This window comes from Nerophis lumbriciformis, linkage group LG17 (assembly GCF_033978685.3).
Source record: "Nerophis lumbriciformis linkage group LG17, RoL_Nlum_v2.1, whole genome shotgun sequence".
Lineage (NCBI taxonomy): Eukaryota > Metazoa > Chordata > Actinopteri > Syngnathiformes > Syngnathidae > Nerophis > Nerophis lumbriciformis.
In genome coordinates, this window is record NC_084564.2 from 35,272,633 (window position 1) to 35,287,630 (window position 14,998).

General features: G+C 39.7%; 1 protein-coding gene across 2 annotated transcripts in view; it reads right to left on the minus strand.

Annotated features, from left to right (window-relative positions):
- Window positions 1–1,528: 1,528 nt before the first annotated feature.
- The window catches only part of LOC133614836 (CD166 antigen homolog), a 136,027-nt gene continuing 122,557 nt past the window's right edge, over window positions 1,529–14,998 (minus strand). The window contains exons 13-16 of one of the 2 annotated variants that reach the window (XM_061973135.1): window positions 12,721–12,747; window positions 12,295–12,406; window positions 4,318–4,463; window positions 1,529–4,236 (exon numbers count right to left, since the gene is read on the minus strand). In XM_061973135.1, the coding sequence (XP_061829119.1) occupies window positions 4,361–4,463; window positions 12,295–12,406; window positions 12,721–12,747 (242 nt within the window). In that variant the 3' untranslated portion in view covers window positions 1,529–4,236; window positions 4,318–4,360. The remainder of the gene's footprint in view (window positions 4,237–4,317; window positions 4,464–12,294; window positions 12,407–12,720; window positions 12,748–14,998) is intronic. The other variant, XM_061973136.1, reaches the window with a different exon arrangement.

Consider the following 14,998-nt stretch of genomic DNA (forward strand, 5'->3'; position numbering starts at 1 on the left):
ACAAGAATATAAGTTGGTGTATTACCTGATTATGATGACTTGCATTATTCGGAATCAGACAGTAGTGATGATAACATCCACATTTTCGAATGGAGGAGGAAAAAAAAGTCCTCCTTTCTGTCCAAGACCACATGAACGTGGTTGGTTTTTGCCATCTTATTTGTCTAGCTTCATACTGCTTTTTATACACTTTACAAGAAATACATTGACGACAAACTCCGTAGCTTGCTAGCATTGTGCGCGCTAGCTTTCGGAGACTCTTATTTGTTAGTGCAGGCCGGTTAAAGCAGGGCTTTTATTCTGAAGACAGGAAGTGTGCAGTCGGTCTTTTTAGTGTTCTGACGACAGGTTTTGCGCGGGATTCTGTTGAAATAAAAAGTCCCTTCACCTCTCAGTAAAAGCACAATAATCCAGGAGCAACATGTTAACCGAAATAAACTCGATTCGAAATAGAAAACAGGTGCGCTGGCAGAAAACAATAAAGAATGGAGGTGCGGCAAAACGAGGAGTTAAACAGGAAGTAGAACCAAAATAAGAGCACCGGGACAGGAAATGATACCGAACACAGGATAACAACGAAAAGTTCAACATTTAATTATGACACGTTTTCTTTAACACAGGAAGAGAATACACCTTTAAATGTCAAAATGTAACAGAGAAAGGTTTTAGCTCGAAAAGCTCCTTTCTTCCTAATAATAATTATGTAACAGCATGATGTCATTTGCTAAGCGTGTCTGAGACAAATAAAGCATTACTATAAAAGTTGTACACCGATTAAGTTAAAGCAGTGCCTCGTTTATCATGGTTAATTGGTTCCGGACAGGACCGCGTTAAACACATTTCCACAAATAAATCAAACATTTTTGGACAAAAGACTGACTCTTTAACGCTTGTTTTTTTGTCATTGGGTTGCTTGAGTGTAGTTCACTTTTACGACACTGGAGGGGGCTTGAACGCATCATTGCATCAGCAAGCCCTGTAAATTACTGAACTTCATTGTCAATTGTTTAATTGGCAGTGTGAGTCAATACAAAGTCACTTTAAATACACTTTAATATCACTTGCTATGTGCTTAAAACTGTATTACAACTAATTTGGTCCGTTTTGTTGTACTTTAATGGCCGTTTGGCATCAAGTCCACAAGCTAACTGCGAGCTGAATATCCTACCCTGGTTGGGGCCTGTTGGACAGTCATAGTCGTCATTACAATTGTGATAGTAAGAGCATAAAAAACCTTTTCATTACCTTTAAATACATTTGGAACATTATGAGTGCGCCGTAGATGCGAAATAACACAATTTAGTCCCATTCACACTCTTTTAATCCAATATAACAATGCTGCCTAAGGTTGAGCCAATCAGACGCCACGATACTAAACAGTGCACTCTACTTGGTTTGGTTTTTATCTAGTGGCCGATACTAGTGTAGTATTGGTATTTTGTAGTTAATGTACAACATTATTACATATTGCCTTGTTCCACGAATAATCCTAAAAGAAAAAAAAAAAAGAAAAAAGACAGTAGTCCTGTGTTTTTCCCAAATGTCCACTTTATTTTAAACAAAAGTACAAAAAAACAAAACAGATATTTACAATACTTGCATGGCAATGTTCACTTTCTTTGGTCATTCTTCCAATTGGATGTTTCCACACCAGGTGGGTTGCTCCGAGGTCTGACGACGTCATTGCATGCTGAGACGTTCATTTCGAGCAGACACGAAGCAACCGAAAGGAAATTAACTACATTTCGTGTCCAATTTAAAAGGTGGGATGAAAAAAAACAATTTTTTAATTTTTATTTTGCCGACCAGGATCTTTCATCTTGTACAACATAAATAGAAACAACAACAAAAAAAGTTCATACTTCACAACGACATCCTGGTCTACCACATTATGAGCTCCAGCAGATGTTTTTGGATGTGAACTGCCATGGAAAACACGACTCCTATAGTGCACATCACTAACTGAAGAGACAAGCATTTATTCTTAGAAAGAAGGCAGAAAGAAGCATGACGGACATCTTTAAACTGATGGAGCGCATACATAAATAACACCATCTACTAACCCCAAAACCAGTGAAGTTGTCACGTTGTGTAAATGGTAAATAAAAACAGAATACAATGATTTGCTAATCCTTTTCAACTTATATTCAATTGAATAGACTGCAAAGACAAGATATTTAACGTTCGAACTGGAAAACTTTGTTATTTTTTGCCACTATTTGCTCATTTGGAATTTGATGCCTGCAACATGTTTCAAAAAAGCTGGCACAAGTGGCAAAAAAGACTGAGAAAGTTGAGGAATGCTCATCAAACACTTATTTGGAACATCCCACAGGTGAACAGGCTAATTGTGAACAGGTGGGTGCCATGATTGGGTATAAAAGCAGCTTCCATGAAATGCTCAGTCATTCACAAACAAGGACGGGGCAAGGGTCACCACTTTGTCAACAAATGCGTGAGCAAATTGTCCAACAGTTTAAGGACAATAATAATACCTGGGATTTATATAGCGCTTTTCTAAGTACCCAAAGTCGCTTTACATGTAGAACCCATCATTCATTCACACCTGGTGGTGGTAAGCTACTTTCATAGCCACAGCTATGAAAGTACATGTAAAAACATTTCTCAACGAGCTATTGCAAGGAATTTAGGGATTTCTCCATCTAAGGTCTGTAATATCATCAAAAGTTTCGGAGAATCTAGAGAAATCACTGCACGTAACATTGAATGCCTGTGACCTTGGATCTCTCTGGCGGTACTGCATCAAAAAAGCGACATCAGTGTGTAAAGGATATCACCACATGGGCTCAGGAACACTTCAGAAAACCACTGTCAGTAATTACAGTTTGTCGCTACATCTGTAAGTGTAAGTTAAAACAAAGCCAAAGCCATTTATCAACAACACCCAGAAACGCCGTCGGCTTCGCTGGGCCCGAGCTCATCGAAGATGGACTGACGCAAAGTGGAAAAGTGTTCTGTGGTCTGACGAGTCCACGTTTCAATTTGTTTTTGGAAACTGTGGACGTCGTGTCCTCTGGATCAAAGAGGAAAAGAACCATTCGGATTGTTATAGGCGCAAAGTTCAAAAGCCAGCATCTGTGATGGTATGGGGGTGTATTAGTGCCAAGGCATGGGCAACTTACACATCAGAAAATATGCTGAAAAATACATACAGGTTTTGGAATAACATATCTTGCCATTGAAGCAACGTTTCTTTCATGGACGCCCCTGCTTATTTCAGCAAGACAATACCAAGCTACATTCTGCACGTGTTACAACAGCGTGGCTTCGTAGTAAAAGAGTGCGGATACTAGACTGGCCTGTCTGTAGTCCAGACCTGTGGCGCATTATGAAGCCTAAAATACCACAACAGAGACCCCGGACTGTTGAACAACTTAAGCTGTACATCAAGCAAGAATGGGAAATAATTTCACCTGAAAAGCTTCAAAAATTGGTCTCCTCAGTTCCCAAACAGTGTTGTTAAAAGGAAAGGTCATGTAACACAGTGGTAAAAATGTCCCTGTGACAACTTTTTTGCATTTGCAATTCTAAGTTAATGATTATTTGCAAAAAATAATTAAGTTTCTCAGTTGGAACATTAAATATCTTGTCTTTGCTGTCTATTCAATTGAATATTAGTTGAAAAGGATTTGCAAATCATTGTATTCTGTTTTTATTTACCATTTACACAACGTGCCAGCTTCACTGGTTTTGGGTGTTGTACCTGCTCGTGTGTCATCCAGTGGTTACGGCCAACATACAGTACATTTGGAAAAAAAGAAGAGAAAAGCAAAATGGCGCGTTGTCTCCCTGACAACAAAATATCAACTTTTCCCGCAATCTGTAACCACGACTAAGCAAACGCCTCTCAGCCTTTCCAGCAACTTCTCCTCGCCTGCCTGAACAAACTGAAATATATGTACACTAAAAGGTGACGTGACGCAGGCCTACACATGTTTTTTACAGCAAAGGCAAACTGGTCTAAAAGTGATTCCACTTGCAGCAACTAACCCAAAAAGTTCAAGTTTCTAACAAAAGGTGAGGTGATTCTAACAGACTTACATGTGGATCAAGCATCCACACAGGTGGTGGTAGTGGGGGTTTTTATCACAGGTTGGGTTCGATGTGTAGTCAAATTATCCCTGAAATCAAACTTTACACTTTTTTTTTCTTCTTGTTTTTGTTTTTTTCCCAAAAGATGAGGTGAGGCGAAACGTGCAAAGTTCCATGTTCTCACTGCAAGGACAAGATGAGGAGGAGGAAGACAATGTTCAGTCATATTATTCAGTCCCACTTTGCAATGTTTGCTGATCGTACCTTTCACATTCCCAAAAGGATGCTCGCTCGTTTTTTTCCCCCTCTACACTTCAGCTTTTTGGCTGTTCTCCTCCACTTTCTCTTCCAGCTTCTTCTCCTCCTCAGAGGAGCCGTTCTCCCTTTCGCCGGTCTTCCAGCTCCCTTGCCTGTGGAATACCACACATTTCAGCTTTGTTTTGAAAAGTAGTTATTTTTGAATGGCGATGCAGCTGCATGCATACACTGCAAAAAGTCAGTGTTCAAAAACAAGAAAAAAAATTACAAACATTAGGGGTATTTTATTTGAACTAAGCAAAATGATCTGCCAATAGAACAAAAAAATTTGGCTGGTCAAGACTTTCCAAAACAAGTAAAATTAAAGCTGCAAGCAGCGATGGACAGGACAGACTTTGAGGGCTCATAAAATCCGAACCGGAGCAGTAATTAAAACTCTTTCATAAACTTTTAATCAGAAGGGTTCAATCTCTCTCCTGTGCTAATTTGAAGCGGACACGACAAACGCGCTCAGAGGAGATAATGTTTGAAAAAAGGTGACTGTTTTTACACAACTTTTGTTTTTGAAGGGGGAATTGCAAACTTCCTGTTGATTTTTGCTGGAGGTTGTCAGTGTATGAAATATAGGTCTAAGTGAGACCTACATAGAGGTTTTTGTTTCATGTCTCTACGACATTCATAATGGGAGTTAGAGGCAGTTTTGTCTGTGTTTTCTTCCTAGGGGGCGCTAGAGCACAATTTGGAGTTTTGGGGTTTGGTTTTTTGATTAGATCGCAATTTTCACCAGTCCTGATGTGTGTGTCTAATTTGGTGAGTTTTGAAGCATGTTAAGGGGGTCAAATTACAGCTCAAAGAGGTATAATAATAAAACGCTAGAAATTCAATAGGGTCCTCTGTCCCTAATTAGCTAACCTCAATGAACCCAAAAATACCTTAAAATAAGTATATTCTCACTAATAACAAGTGCACTTTTCTTGGTAGAAAAAAAAGATACCTTTTTGCTCAATATATTGAAAAATATTTTTAAATGAAGTAAATGCTAGTGCCATTATCTTGACATAATGATATGCGCTCAGCATCATGATTTTTTTTGTTCATGCTTGAAGTAAGAAATTATTACTTTAAAAAAATAGTTTCATACTTGTGAGTGTTTATGACACAGCTTTGCAACAGTTGATGTTCTAGTTTCAAGCATGTTTTACTCAATATAGGTCATAATATCTCAGCAACAAGCTGTAATATCTTACTGAGATCATTTAGGACCAAAACCCTTAAAACGAGTAAAACACTCTAACATAACATCTGCTTAGTGAGAAGAATTATCTTATCAGACAGAAAATAAGCAAATATCACCCTTATTTGACATATTTAATCTTACATAGATTTCAGTTTTTGCAGTGTATAAGTCGCAGTTTTTTTCATAGTTTGGCCGGGGGGTGCGACTTATACTCTGGAGCGACTTATATGTGAAATTACGCCCAGGTAGTTGCCAAGGAGATGAATATAAATTACTTTGCGTCATATAACGTACACTTATTCAGCCTGTTGTTCACTATTCTTTATTTATTTTAAATTGCCTTTCAAATGTCTATTCTTGTTGTTGGATTTTATCAAATAAATTTCCCCCCAAAAAATGCGACTTATACTCTAGTGCGACTTATATGTTTTTTTCCTTTTTTATTATGCATTTTCGGCCGGTGCGATTTATCCTCCGGAGCGAAAAATATGGTACTTGGACATATACAGTACAGGCCAAAAGTTTGGACACACCTTCTCATTCAATACATTTTCTTTACTCTCATGACTATTTACATTGTAGATTGTCACATCACAACTATGAATGAACACATGTGGAGTTATGTACTTCACAAAAAAGGTCAAATAACTGAAAACACGTTTTATATTAGAGTTTCTTCAAAATAGCCACCCTTTGCTCGGATTACTGCTTCGCACACTCTTGGCATTCTCTCCATGAGCTTCACCTGAAATGGTTTTCACTTCACCGGTGTTGAGTTGAGTTTGAGTTTATGTGGAACATGCATGCATACAACATGATACATCACAATTTCCAGTTTCTCTTTACAACATGTTCGAAAAGGAGTAGGAAGAAGCAGAGCTTATTTAATCCTACCCCTTTTCCTTTGCATAGAAGTTGCTAAAACTTTTGTTCACTTCCTGTTCTCAATTTATTCACAATATACTCCATAAGTAATAACAATAAAAATAAATAAATAATAATCGGTGAAGTAAATTACATTTCATATGGTGAGATGAGTAAGATTATCTAGAAAATGAACGGATGGAGGAGATAAATTCAGAATGTTTATCATGGTTCTTCTTCTTTGTACTTTGTAAACACTTTAAGTTTGAAGAGTTTCTTGAAGTGGATCATAGTAGTACATTGTTTGATTGCTTTGCTTAATCCATTCCATCATTTAATTTCACATACTGATATACTGAAGGTCTTAAGTGTTGTACGTGCATACAAATGTTTTAAATTACATTTTTCTCTAAGATTATATTTCTCCTCTTTTGTTGAGAAGAATTGTTGTATATTCTTGGGTAGCAGGTTATAGTTTGCTTTGTGTATAATTTTAGCTGTTTGCAAATTCACTATGTCGTGGAATTTCAGTACCGTGTTTTTCGGACTATAAGTCACAGTTTTCTTCATAGTTTGGCCGGGGGTGCGACTTATACTCAGGAACGACTTATGTGTGAAATTATTAACACATTACCGTAAAATATCAAATAATATTATTTAGCTCATTCACGTAAGAGACTAGACGTATAAGATTTCATGGGATTTAGCAATTAGGAGTGACAGATTGTTTGGTAAACGTATAGCATGTTCTATATGTTATAGTTATTTGAATGGCTCTTACCATAATATGTTACGTTAACATACCAGGCACGTTCTCAGTTGGTTATTTATGCCTCATATAACGTACACTTATTCAGCCTGTTGTTCACTAATCTTTATTTATTTTAAATTGCTTTTCAAATGTCTATTCTTGGTGTTGGGTTTTATCAAATCAGTTTCCCCAAAAAATGCGACTTATACTCCAGTGCGACTTACATGTTTTTTTCCTTCTTTATTATGCATTTTCGGCCGGTGCGACTTATACTCCGGAGCGATTTATACTCCAAAAAATACGGTATTTTTGATTCAATAAATACAGGGTTTGTATGTTCTCTATATCCAACATTTCGTATTATACTAATTGATTATTTCGTAACACAGTTAGTGAATTAAGTGTACTTTTGTAGTTATTTCCCATATTTCTGCACAATAACTCATATATGGTAACACTAGTGAGCTGTCGAAAATATGGAGTGATTTTTGGTCGAGAACATGTTTTGCTTTATTCATTACTGATGTGTTTCTTGCTACTTTGTGTGTGCTTGACAAGTGTGATCACTGCCAACTCTGCTCCCTTGGACAGCGGTGTAATCTGCATGCTTTCCTCGTCGTCGTTTCATAAAATCTTGCACTTTTCCACCCTTTTTGATAACGTATCGAGGAACTCTGAAGAAATGTTAATCCTTCCTGCGATTTGAACGTAGGGCTGGGCGATATATATCGATATACTCGATAATTTGTGCAATATAGAAAATGACTATATCGTGATATTCAAGTATACGTTCTCACGCAGTTGCTTTTAGCTGCAGGCATTACACTACAGGCTTTTATCACTCTTCCTTGTCTCTCCTTCTCACAGAGACTTAAAACAAGCGCACCTTCTAACATACGTATACGCCCTCGCGTAGCAGAGAGGTGGCAGCATGGGTAACGTTAGCTGTGGTGCGAGTGGTAATACGAGAGAAAGAAGGTGCGAATCTGGTAAAAAATGAAGGAATCATTAATTCCCAAGAAAAACAGCAGGGGGTCCATCGTCTCGCGGTGGTTTGGCTTCAAGCGGGAATATGTCGAACAGACAACCGTAAAATGTGGGGCAAAAGCGTTGCTACAAAAAGTAGCATTACTGCTAATATGTAGCATCATTTGAAAAGTCACCTGCTAGAGAATGAAGAGTGCTTGAAACTCCGCATGTCAACATCTCTTTTCGGTGCTACACCAACAAAATGCAGAGGCAACCATTTCTAATTCAACACTGTATGAAAAAAATAGTCAACTACAGGAGATAACGTCCGCAGGAACCTACCACATAGCGAAGGACATACACTATTTGATTTCCTATTATGCAGCTCCTTTTTGTTTGACACTTATTGAAATATCTTGTGTGACATCATGCACAAAAGTGCACTTTATATATTTTAAACTATAGTAGTGGTGTTCTGTACAAAAAGTGCACTTTAATTTAGTGTTGTTTTGATATGTCATTTTAGTGACATCATGCACAAAAGTGCACTAATAGCTTGTTTTAAAATGTCTCTGACAATCTTGCACTTTCTGTTTTGAAATGACATGAATGTTTGTGCCACTGCTTAATAACCGTTTAATGAATACACTTTTGGTCAATTGACTTATTTGTGATTTCCCTCTCTGCATGAAAGTTTAAAATGAGCATATATTAATGCAGTATGAAGAAGAATGTTTTAATGTAGACACATAGAATCATCATACTGCTGTGATTATATGCATCAAGTGTTCATTCAAGGCTAAGGCAAAATATCGAGATATATATCGTGTATCGTGACATGGCCTGAAAATATGGAGATATTAAAAAAAGGCCATAACGCCCAGCCCTATTTGAACGGTTCATACAGTCGAAAACAACAAAAGCACAGGGCGTTTTTTGAGAAAAGCTAAATGGCGCCTGGTGCCCATTTAAAACAGAGCTGGCTTGACCACCACCAGTATTCATTGGGCGGGACGTAACCGGACGTGACATCAGTAACATCCCAGCAACACCTGTATCTGGAAAAAATTGTGCAAATTGCTTAAGGTCTTCCAAGTGTTTTATGGCTAGATACCCAGTGTTGAAAGTACATATTATTTTTGTTGTAAGTAGTAACGTAACGTGTTGTTTATTCTTATAAAGTAATTAGTTAGCCATTACCGTATTTTTCGGACTATAAGGCGCATTGAAAATCGTTTCATTTTCTCAAAACACGACAGTGTGCATTATAACCCGGTGCACCTAATGTACGGAATAATTTTGGTAGTGCTTACCGACCTCGAAGCTATTTTATTTGGTACATGGTGAAATGATAAGTGTGACCAGTAGTTAGTAGTCAAACATAAGAGATACATGTAGACTGCAATATGACTCTAGTAAACAACACCAAAATGTTATATGTTCCATTGAAAATATAGAACATTACACACGGCGCTCAAAAATCTATCAAAATGTTTTAGTATGACTTTGGTAAGCTATGAAGCCGCACCGCTTGATGGATTGTACTGTGCTTCAACATACGAGTATTATTATGGTGTCCTGGGCATGACGTTAAAGTGCATCCAGCAGTGGAGGCTCCTCTATGGGGTCTTGGGGCCTTTACTACTGTTACCCCAGGTGGCCCTTGGTAAAAGCCTAGTACCTGACTGCCCCCTAGCCAGGGATACGGTGAAGACCTCAACGGCGGAGCAAGCGGAAGACGGTAGATGTATGAACTACCACAATGCCTGTGATGGTGGAAGAAGGCACCCCCACACCCATGTGGGCCCAGTTATGGGGAAATAACAACCCAAGACCTCAACGGTGGAACAGGCGGAGGATGACTGCTAACCCTATAGAGCGTCACAACGGCTGGGATGGCGGATGAAGGCTGCAGCAGAAAAGGGTCCCCAGCCGTCTTGGACTCCATGCCACTGGACCCTGACCCGGATCTGTCAAGGATCGTGTGGTGACTGTCTGTGCACCAGTCTCCCCACGTTAAACAAAGTCACGCACAGGCATCCTCCATAAAGGGATACACCCCTACCAGGAGGATCGTCATACTCGCTTCGAGTGACCGCCGATGATGATTATTATGGTGTGTGTACAAGGTAAGACATATTACTTGGCGTTTTGTTTCGCAATATTATGCAAAATCAACTTTTCATACCTTCTGTTACCTGCTGATCTGTATTTGGGATCTGCATAAGTCCTGAAAATATGCGCACGTCCGCCTGTGTAGTTTGTGCCGACGCCGTAGTCGATAAGCTTCTTCTTTGTCTCTATCTTCTTGTTATGGGACCGCTGTTGCCATTTCTAATATAAAGTAGTGTAAAGTTCTTACTTATATCTGTCAGTAAACTCGCCATGAAAGTGCTAAAACATACCGGTGTAGTGACTTTACATTACTCACCCAAGAAACTTTAGTTGTTAGAGTTCCGGTCGGACGTTTTTTTTACGGGACACATTTCCTGCGTTGTTATTGCACTAGTGAGGAGATGCTGCTCGCTCGCTGTTAAGTTGAAAACTACTTTTCAACCACCCAGCCACTACACTACAGTATCTTAGTTCGCACAGGTTATGGGGAGAGGCACTTTAAAGCTGAGGTGAAGTTAAACATTTTACACGCCAAGCGAGTAGCAGAGAGGATTGATTGATTGATTGAGACTTGTATTAATAGATTGCACAGTACAGTACATATTCCGTACAATTGACCACTAAATAGTAACACCCGAATACGTTTTTCAACTTGTTTAAGTCGGGGTCCACGCTAGCTGCTAAGCTATGTCGCTAACAGAAGTGAACAACATAAACAGACGAGATTAATGATAAAGTCGCTAAAAGGAGAGATATAGGTTCTAAAGCAAATTGGTGAACGTGTAAATAAAGCTGTAGTCACTCACCGAGAGCCAAACACAGTCGCCGACCAAAGCATTGCATCACTCGGGAGTCAAGAAGTCGGCACCGCACCGCGGTATTTAAAAAAAAAAGATAGTTTGTTGTGGTGCGTCAGGGAAGCCTACATAAACACTCAAGGGACGGGTGAGCCAAGGAAGATGCCGTGTGCTTTGCCCGTCAGGCGCAGAGAGGAGCACACAGCCTAAACAAAGGCACATCAAAAGATACTGGTATGGCGGTATTGTCTGAAATATATACCGCTTTCTACAGCCCAGCCCTAATACAATAATAACTTATTTTTACTAGAGATGTCCGATAATGACTTTTTTGCCGATATCCGATATTGTCCAACTCTTAATTACCGATTCCGATATCTACCGATACCGATACATACAGTGGTGGAATTAACACATTATTATACCTAATTTTGTTGTGATGCCCCGCTGGATGCATTAAACAATGTAACAAGGTTTTCCAAAATAAATCAACTAAAGTTATGGAAAGAAATGCCAACATGGCACTGCCCTATTTATTATTGAAGTCACAAAGTGCATTATTTTTTTTAACATGCTTCAAAACAGCAGCTTGGAATTTGGGACATGCTCTGCCTGAGAGAGCATGAGGAGGTTGAGGTGGGCGGGGTTGAGTTGTGTGTGGTAGCGGGGGGTGTATATTGTAGCGTCCCGGAAGAGTTAGTGCTGCAAGGGGTTCTGGGTATTTGTTCTGTTGTGTTTATGTTGTGTTACGGTGCGGATGTTCTCCCGAAATGTGTTTGTCATTCTTGTTTGGCGTGGGTTCACAGTGTGGCGCATATTTGTAACAGTGTTAAAGTTGTTTATACGGCCACCCTCAGTGTGACCTGTATGGCTGTTGACCAGGTATGCCTTGCATTCACTTGTGTGTGAAAATCCGTAGATATTATGTGATTGGGCCGACACGCAAAGGCAGTGCCTTTAAGGTTTATTGGCGCTCTGTACTTCTCCCTACGTCCGTGTACACAGCAGTGTTTTAAAAAGTCATAAATTTTACTTTTTGAAACAGATACCGATAATTTTGAAACCGATACCGATCATTTCTGATATTACATTTTAAAACATTTATCGGCCGATAATTACGGCAGTCCGATATTATCGATATTATGATGGCAACCTATTTGTATTATTTCCTATAGGAAATATTGTTTTCCAGAAAAGAACCAAACAGTTTGTGTTGCATTGTATTTATGATAAGATGCATAGTGACTCACTTGGATTTCTTCTGGTAGATTCCGTACGCCAGACCAATAACCATGGCGACGATGAGAAGGCCGACCACGACTCCGACCACCAACTTGGTCTGATCGCCGTCCTCTGATTGTTCTGCAGAAAGACAACAGACAACATCACGCACCCGACCGTCACCCACCCACACACACGCACACACTGGTGCGGACCCACTTGAACAAAAACACCAAAGGCCTCAATGGAATGCAGACATCAGCACTGTACATGATTGTGACCCAATGTTTATGACTCATCCTCATCAGCCAACAGGATTATGGGTAATGTTTGCTAGGATGCTGGAGGCGCCGTTCCTTCTTTGTCTGTGCTTTCGCCACCACAAAGTCTTCTTTTCATACATTTGCTTCCCTTTCCACCAAATTGCCCCAAGCAAGAAGACTTCTGTAACTTACCTCGTTCAAGCCTTCTCCCCTCATATACTGAAATCAGACACGAAATAAAATGAACGTCTAACCAAGGAAAAAAGGAAGTCTAAGCTACATCTAGACTACTGTTGCATGCAGGAGGTTTCGGAGAGGGGACAGATCAAGTCCCAGCATCCCAACATACACACACTGGTTCAGGGGGTGAGGAAAAAGAGCTAGAGAGACAGAGACGGAGCGTCTCAAACACTCATGAGACGGTGACATGGCAAGGTTTCGGACAAGACGGCGGCATGCGTGAGCTGTGTACCGTATTTTTTCGACTATAAGGCGCACTTAAAATCCTTTCATTTTCTCAAAAATCGACAGTGCGCCTAATGTACAGCATAATTCTGGTTGAGCTTACCGATCTCAAAGCTATTTTAATTGGTAGAATAGAATAGAATGGACTTTATTGTCATTATATTTGCAAATAACGAGATTAAGGACTCCAACTTAAAGGCCTACTGAAACCCACTACTATCGACCACGCAGTCTGTTTATATATCAATGATTAAATCTTAACATTGCAACACATGCCAATACGCTTTCCTTGGTTAGCTTATTAAAGTGCAATTTTAAATTTCGCGCGTAATATCCTGCTGAAAACGTCTCGGTATGATGACGCCTGCGCGTGACGTCACGGAGTGTAGAGGACGTTTTGGGACAGCATGGTGGCCAGCTATTAAGTCGTCTGTTTTCATCGCAAAATTCCACAGTATTCTGGACAACTGTGTTGGTGAATCTTTTGCAAATTTGTTCAATGAACAATGGAGACAGCAAAGAAGAAAGCTGTAGGTGGGAAGCGGTGTATTGCGGGCGGCTGCAGCAACACAAACACAGCCGGTGTTTCATTGTTTACATTCCCGGAAGATGACAGTCAAGCTTTACCATTGGCCTGTGGAGAACTGGGACAACAGAGACTCTTACCAGGAGGACTTTGAGTTGGATACGCAGACGCAGTACCGTGAGCACGCATGCAGCTGCGTCTTCCGAACATTTGATCGCTTGCCCGTACGTGCGTGCCGCTATGTGCATGTCACGTACGTAACTTTGGGGACTTTGGTACTTTGGGCTGTGGGATTGAGTGTGTTGTGCAGGTGTTTGAGTTGTATTGGCGGGTTATATGGACGGGAGGGGGGAGGTGTTTGTTATGCGGGATTAATTTGTGGCATATTAAATATAAGCCTGGTTGTGTTGTGGCTAATAGAGTATATATATGTCTTGTGTTTATTTACTGTTTTAGTCATTCCCAGCTGAATATCAGGTCCCACCCGCCTCTCACAGCATCTTCCCTATCTGAATCTCTCCCACTGCCCTCTAGTCCTTCACTCTCACTTTCCTTATCCACAAATCTTTCATCCTCGCTCAAATTAATGGGGACATCGTCGCTTTCTCGGTCTGAATCGCTCTGGCTGCTGGTGGCCATGATTGTAAACAATGTGCAGATGTGAGGAGCTCCACAACCTGTGACGTCACGTTACTCGTCTGCTACTTCTGTACAGGCAAGGCTTTTTTATCAGCGACCAAAAGTTGCGAACTTTATCGTCGATGTTCTCTACTAAATCCTTTCAGCAAAAATATGGCAATATCGCTAAATGATCAAGTATGACACATAGAATGGACCTGCTATCCCCGTTTAAATAGGAACATAGCATTTCAGTAGGCCTTTAAGGTGCGGTAGTGGGAACAAATATGGGGTAAAAATAAATTACACAAGAGGTAATAAAGAAAAAAACTAAGTTGAAATAAACAGACTACTATCCAATAAAAATAATAAGCAATCCTGTACAATATACAAAACATGGTACATGGTGTAATGATAAGTGTGACTAGTAGATGGCAGTCATACATAAGAGATACGTGTAAACCATACTTGGCAACCTTGAGACCTCCGAATTCGGGAGATGGGGGGTGGTGATGTGGGGGGGTTTTGGGTAGCGGGGGGGTTTATATATTTTCAAGTATTTCTTTATGTATATATATATATATATATATATATATATATATATATATATATATATATATATATATATATATGTATAAAAATAAATAATCCGTTCATGAATGAGTATATCCGTTCGGCCACCGTGTTCAATGGAGAAGTCTGATCTACAAAATGTGCAGGCAGCATACCACTTCCCTTTCCAGCTGCCCTGGATGAACTGAAATACTTTTTTTCCCAATCATTTTGGAACTTGCAAGCGGACTTCTTCTTACTCGTCGTCGCCATGTCTCTTCTTCGCTCTTCTGCTTCGTCTCCGTTATG